The sequence below is a fragment of the Conger conger genome, chromosome 16, assembly GCF_963514075.1.
Source record: "Conger conger chromosome 16, fConCon1.1, whole genome shotgun sequence".
Classification (NCBI taxonomy): domain Eukaryota; kingdom Metazoa; phylum Chordata; class Actinopteri; order Anguilliformes; family Congridae; genus Conger; species Conger conger.
In genome coordinates this window covers 4,611,359-4,618,858 of record NC_083775.1, presented here as the reverse complement: position 1 = coordinate 4,618,858, position 7,500 = coordinate 4,611,359, and the positions used below count along the sequence as shown (strand labels likewise).

The 7,500-nt window shown below is 45.8% G+C and overlaps 1 protein-coding gene across 1 annotated transcript in view; it reads right to left on the bottom strand.

Annotated features, from left to right (window-relative positions):
* Nucleotides 1-5,069, bottom strand: part of LOC133114576 (choline transporter-like protein 2) — a 22,627-nt gene extending 17,558 nt beyond the window's left edge. The window contains 4 exon segments of the mRNA XM_061224083.1: nt 459-543; nt 1,078-1,151; nt 1,254-1,302; nt 4,645-5,069. Of these exon segments, the coding sequence (XP_061080067.1) occupies nt 459-543; nt 1,078-1,151; nt 1,254-1,302; nt 4,645-4,681 (245 nt within the window). The 5' untranslated portion in view covers nt 4,682-5,069.
* Between the last annotated feature and the right edge of the window lie 2,431 nt (nt 5,070-7,500).

Below are 7,500 nucleotides of genomic sequence, written 5' to 3'. Positions count from 1 at the left end.
GGCCCAACGGCTGTGTGGATCTTATTGTGGCTACACCGGGATTAGAACCACCGACCTTGCGTCATTTAACTTAACCATTACGCTACAGGCCAACACACACACACACACACACACACACACACACACACACACACAGGTGGTGTCCTGAGCAAGACACCTAACCCCCCAAAATGCTCCTGAAAAGCTGGTCGGAGCCTTGCATGGCAGCCAATCGCCGTGTGAGTGTGTGTATGAATGGGTGAATGGAGAAGCATCAATTGTACAGCGCTTTGGATAAAGGCGCCATCTAAATTCCTGCCATTTACCATTTACACACACATGCACACACACACACACGCACACACGCACACGCACACACGCACACGCACACACGCACACGCACACACACGCACACAGTATAAAACACAGGGGCTGGTATCAACCCAAACACACAAGGGGGTAACAGAACCTGTACTTACTCCAGCTCGGTACCCGCCTGCCCACAGAAGCGGCCCCTGCTGTCCGTGGGGTAGATCACTTTCCGGGGGTCACCCTGTGACCATGCTGGGGGTTACATTACAGAACCATTATCCCACGTTCTCACACCACAAATAAGCACACGCATTACAATCAGGCTTTCAGCAGACGCTCTTATCAGGAGAAACCTACAGATCTTTCATTTCAGGCTACATGCAATCCACCACTGGATGTTTCCTGAAATCATTTAGGTTAGAATAATTGGTGCAACAAGAGTGCCGCACCTAGGAATAGAACTTGCAACCTCTCGAGATAATGTAAAGAAACAGGGATGAGGACACTTTGGTCATGATACTTTATGAAAAGTGTACCTTGTCTGACGCGTGTTCTGAGTCGTTCCAAATGACCATTGGAGTACACTGATTGTATTGTCGCTTTGGACAAATGAATGTAATGTACTGTAGAACGGTACAATGTAGCCTAATATAAGGGTTTCGCTTCTAGGCGTCTAACTCAGGAGGTTGTGGGATCAAATCTCAGCCGGAGCAGTGCTGTTATATCCTTGGAAATATACCAAATCAACAGCGCATGAAAAAATATATAATCTGTAATTTATCTTACCCAGAATTCCCACCGCGAAGTAGCCCAGTACGGCGATAATGAAGAGGATGCAGCAGATGATGTCAGTGCAGCCCCTGTCAGTCAAACAGAACAGAGACAGACATCACGGAGTGACCATTGAGTAATAAAATGTAACACACACATTCCCTGCTCATTGTAGATAATGATCAGCTCACCTGTTGTGAATGGGGCCCTTGAAAGTAGGATCATATTTCCGTGGCTCCCCTGGGCAAAGACAAAAGGGTTCGTCAAACCTTAGCGCACGCAAACAGTCACTTGCTAAATGCCTCTAATATAATGCGCTCTAAAATCTACATCTGTATTGCAACATTAAATTAGGCTACTCGTTAGCGTTATTCACTGTTTGTGCAGCATTTTCAATACAACTAGCCTCGCCAGGTAGCTATTGCTAACGGTTTAAGTGCGTCATGCACAACAACATTCCATTCAAGCATAGTTGGCGCCAAAACGAGAGCCTCTTGACAACGGAAGACACACCTGACAACGGGGAAAATTCCTGCACCGTGTCCGAGAATGCGGTCTGCATTCCAAAAATAAAACCGCTTAAAACTACGATCGGCCACCAGAAGGCAGCAACACGCCGGTATGGTTGGACATTAGTCATCTTTATGCAAAACGTAATGCAAAAATTTAACGATTACGAATTTTGTAATATGGTTTTCTTATGCAGCGCTTCAGCAGACAACGTTCATAGCGTCCTGTGATAACTTTGTCTGTGTACCTCGGCTAAATTAACATGATGCTAAATTCACCTCAATGCTCAATTTTTTTTTGCATTGACGACTCGCATGTATGTTTGTAAATTACTGCTATCTGATGTAAATGTGAATATACATCGTGAAATAACCTGCGTGCGCGCGTTAACAACAAAAACGTAATACTTGTGAGAGTCCATCCTGGAAACAAATGAAATAGCGGTGCAAGTTTAGACCAGACGATTGGTCAACCTTTGTCTGAGATTATTTGTAGCGGATAATGCTTCAGCAGCTGTTGAGGATGAGGAGGGGACGGCAGAAGAAGGCCAGGTGAGTGATTTCGACAGCTGCGCAGTGAAGTGTGGTGTTAAAAAACCGCACATGAGTTTTCACATGGGCAAGGACCGGATATGTATCCGACCCAGTAACACATATAGAAGTGGGTCAAATCTGACAGATCTGAAAAGATCTGATTTTTGTGTTAGCACAGCTCAGAAAATAAATACATAAATAAATACGTAAATCGCAGCTGTGCCACATGTAGGCAAACTGGGCCACTTTAGCCTGTAATCTGAACGTCGCCCTAGAGGCAAGACAGCCAAACACAGGCAGGACATGAAAAGCACTATAAAACATTTTCAAAGTACAGTCCGGGTTCTGCATCTCTGTAATTATTTCAGTAATATGTTAACTTCTCAGCCTTGTTTGTTTGGCCTGAGGTAGAGGCACTAATCTCAGCATGGGAATTATTTGAGTTTGGTGCTGGCTGGATTTTGACCCCCTTTGTTCAATGTTTACACCGCATGCTCAAAGTGCACACACCCATGAATGCTCAACACACACACGTACACACACACGCACATATGCGTGCGCACTCACACATAAACACACATACACTCTTATGTACAGACACACGCACACCATACTATGTATACACACATACATATACACACACACACACACACACACACACACACTCAAACCTTGTGTACCCTGCTGAAAAAAAAGCTCATGCTAGACTTTTAAACTGCTGGTTGACCAGTTCAAATATTGACATGGTTGACCAGCTACCAGCTCAGACAAGCTTCCAGCACTAGCTAGTTTACCAGCTCATACCCAGCTAGACCAGCTTTATGACCAGTTTGACCATGCTGGTTAACCAGCTCATGCCCAGCTACACCAGTTAAATTTTCCATTCTGGCACAGGTGGATTTCAGTAAAATTTTCCATTCTGGCACAGGTGGATTTCACAGCAGGCTAAATAGTCACAGGAAACTGGCCCCAGGTGATGACAGGAATAAAATGAATATAGCATTACTGTAGCAATCACTCAGAGCTTTGATATTTGGACTACATGCATACCACCACAATGGTCTTTTTAGGCACCCAGGGTGTGTGTGCCTGCCAAACCTAGGCAATATCTCCAAACATTTTTAACCTAGAGACTGGGAAAAAGAATATTGTTAATCATAGTTATCCTCTGATAGGGAGTGTGCTGCACACAGCAGAAACACTGGGACTAAGAAAACTGTTTTTAAACAGACTAAATTGCTCTCATGTGCTTAGCCGGGAGAGGAGGACTATGGGAAATTACATTACATTAATGCCATTTGGCAGACGCTCTAATCCAGAGTGAGGTACAGTTGATTAGACTATGTGCGGATCTTATTGTGGCTACACCGGGGATCGAACCACCGACCTTGCGGGTCCCAGTCATGTACCTTAACCACTATGCAGGACAAGCAGCCTATTGGCTAAGAAAACAGTCTGTCCATATTACTTTTTCAGTCTTCAGATGAGACTAAAGTTACTTCTAGACATATAACTGACTAATAGAAAGTAAAACATTCACCAAGGCCTAGTTTGATATGCTTTGAAGATTACAGAAGAATTAGATTTAAAACAATATAGACAAACGCTTTTTCAGAATTCTTTGGTCGATTTTACATCCAAGAAATTAAAAGGCTGATTAATAAACTTCCACAAAAGGACCGATGAGCAGGTAAAGATGAGAGACACCGGCAGCCAACAGACCCCTACCCTTTTCCGTTAGAACATAAACAACAGCATGTCGGTCCAGAGCATGTTTTTAACATGGGACCCACAGCAGGAAACAGACCTCCACCAACACACACGAGTAGTGGAGTCCCACTGAGTCATGTCAGGCCTGTGTTTCTGTGTTTGTCTGTAGGGTCTGTGTTTGTCTGTAAGGCCTGCGTTTGTCTGCGTTTGATTTTAAGCGAACACCCAGTGCTCCAATCTAATCCCTGACTCAAACACAAGGTCAAGAGGAGGCACAGCACCAGCAGAAAAGCGCTTTATTCAGTTAAACTTAAAAACATTTCAGTTAGCCTTCACTAGCTGGAACGATCAGCCGGAATAAGGTCACCACCAAAACATCCCTTTAACTTGAACTGAGAACAGTGCTAGCCTACTCGAGTGGAGAGTATCGGCTTTCATGCGATTAAAGCCCACGTACTCTTCGCTCAAAAACACTTAAAACCGCACCGCCACAATGTTTTGACATGTTCTCTTCCACCCGTTTGATCGCCGGGGCTGAAGTTGAGCCCACACCCTTGCCAAACAGGCTCCTGCTGTGCGTTAGGGAGAAGCTCAGGTGAGTCACGCACAACACCAAACGCTCTGAAGCGCTAGCTCCACGCTCACCTCCAGATCCAGTCTGACCCGCGGAGAGCCCGGCTCGGAGCTGGCTCTCCCAGCCTGCGCGTACTTCCCTGTGTCAGCTGGGACAGGAGCAGCGTGCGCACACACACGCACGCACGCACGCACGCACGCACACACGCCCAGTGTTTATCTCACCGAGATAACGCAGCGAAAAGAGAGAAGTTACCGTGCTTTCCGTAAAACTCGCCCTCCTCCTCTGCCATTTCGGGCTCCCTTTCTCCGGCTGTGGTTTAGTGGTTCTGCGCCTGAGGAGTCACCTGGAGGAACTGCCTCTCCCTCTCTCTCTCTCACACTCACTCACTCACTCACTCACTCTCTTTCCAGAAGCGCTCCCCAGCTGAGTTTCAGTTCCCTCTTCCTGCCTCTTCGTGTGTGTGTGTGAGAGAAAGAGAAACCTGCCAAACCAGTCTCTGCACTCTCAGTCCTGTTCCTCTGTCTGTTCCTCTCCCTCTCTCTTTCCCTTTTCCCTGGTGTTCATCCCTTCTTTCCTCGCCACGGTTTTGTTTCCCTCTCACAATAGAGCCGCCTCTCCTGCTCTCGTTACTAGTCTCCAGTCTCTCGCTCTCAGGCATGTGGGGGAGGGGGGCACACCTGATAGGGGGGGGGGGAGAGAGAGAGCAGGGGTGGGGCAGGCCAGGGGTGGAGTTAAGAGAACATAATTGCTTTTTTTCTTTAATTTCCCCTCCCCTCCCTCCCTGCTCGTGTTTACTGTAAACATCTGCAGGTGTTTAGTAGCTGAATTCCAGCTAAAAAGCCTCCCCTTCAGATTCTTCCCTCTCCAGCCGTTTTGTCCTCTACACCAGGGATCATCAAATCTGGCCCTGGAATTCAAACACCGCCCTGCTTTTCTTTTCTCCCAGGTAATGAACTGAGCAGTTATTGTTATTAGTCGGTACACCAGACTCCCAGGTAAAGGGAGGGTGGAAACCCAGTAGTTCTCAGACCTCGAGGACCCTGATTTGATGATCCCTGCTCTTTACCAAAGGTCGGCATCCCTGGTCCTAGAGAGCCGCAAGGTGTGATGGCTTTCGTCGTTACTCAGCACTTTGTTGATGAATTAAAACAGCTGATTACACAGTTAACTCACCTCACCTGTTTTCTAAAAGTAAAAACTCAGAACCCTCCCAAATATGGAACATGGAGTGAAGTGGAAAAAGAGCTGGTCCAGGTTTCACTCAGTGCAGTTACCCAACAAACTAATTAACTAGCGAGTAATCCTGCTTTGTGATACACCCCCAGTTTCTAGAAAAGGTCTGTTGGACAACTCGTAAAATCACTGCACTCTTCAGGGCAGCGCTGGTCCCGGGGAGCGACAGGGTCTGCTGGGTTTCTGCTGTTACTCTGCACTCGATGAATCAATTAGAGCGGTTTATTACACAGTTAACTCACCTCACCTGGTTAACTGCGTCTCAACAGGGCGCTGATTTTAAGGTGAAAACAAAAAACCTGCAGACCCAGCAACTGCCCAGGACCAGGGTCGCTAAGCGCTAATGTAGCGCGACTCAACTCCACGTCCTGTGGGCTGCAGTGTCTGCCGGTATTTGCTCCCTCCCTGCGCTACTCCACCTGATTTCACTCGTTATTTTACCTGCTTGGTTCCGATAATGAGGTAATTAGTGAAATCTGGTGGTGCAGCGCACGGTAGGAGCGGATGGGCGGAGGGCAGCACAGGCCCCTGCCATTCGATCGGCTCAAATTACCATCTGAATTTCAAACAGGCGCTCCACACCCAAGGCTGATTTCAGAGAGCAGCTGCCGGCTGCTGAGTGTGACTCGCTCATGTCTGTATTCTGTACGTTTGTCCTGAACAAATCAGTATGGCTCATATTAAATCATATAGCTCACAACGTGTTTCACAATCAAAAGAGAAAGAAAATGAGTAACATCAACATTCTTTTTTTTTTTTTTTTTTTACTTCAGCAGAATAAAATGTCATTTGTAAATGTTTTGTTATACTCAAAAAAAAAAAAAGTACAGTGCAGCTATTGATGGAGTACAAAGTTAATTGGTTGACCTGTATACAGGCCTGAAGCGTAGTGGTTAAGGTACATGACTGGGACCCGCATTGTTCCAGGGATAAGATCCACGCAGCTGCTGGGTCCTTGAGCAAGGCCCTTGATCTAATCAACTGTAAGTCGCTTTGGATAAAAGCGTCTGCCAAATTCAATTAATGTCATGTAATTTCCTGGTTCAAGTGTTTGGGGGAGGTTTAGAATTTTTTTACAGCATCTGTTGCACTTTAATTTAAACCAATGGCGTGCTAAAGAAACAATATCCAAGATAAGGTGGCCAATAAATGGTAAATGTCTGCATTTATATAGCGCCTTTATCCAAAGCACTGTACTTGATGCCCATCATTCACCCATTCATACACACTCTCACACACCAACAGTGATTGGCACCAACCAGCTCGTCAGGAGCATTTGGGGGTTAGGTGTCCTGTTCAGGGTCACTTCCGACACACCCAGGGTGGGATTGAACCTGTCGACTGCCAGACAACTGCTCTGACCAGCCAATGGCAGCCCAGATAAGATGTAGGAGTACACACAGCATGTACACAAGCACACAACAGCACTTTATCACCTGAGAGGAACACACAGTGTAATGAAGAAGTTTGTCCTCCTACTGACGTCCTCTATTACTGCATATTCACACTGAACGGTTTCACATCTTTAGACAAAGGGAAGCCGGGTAAACACGAAACACATTTTTTAAATTATTATTTAATTAATTCAATTTTAAAAAGCTGTCCACCAACACCCATATCAGCCGTGTGAAAAAGTAATTGCCCCCTTAGTTACTCAATCAGCCAATTAACCAAGTGTAATTGATAGTTAGAATCAGCTGGTTGAACACAGCCAGGCTTGATTATAACCAGTCCTGGTGAATCTAAACCTCACTCATACTGAACCTTGCCATCAGAGTGAAGTAGACCACAAAGTTTCCATCAGCACAGCACACTCACCGAGTACTTTATTAGGAACATTTTTACTTTAATTACACCTAATTATTCATGCGATTA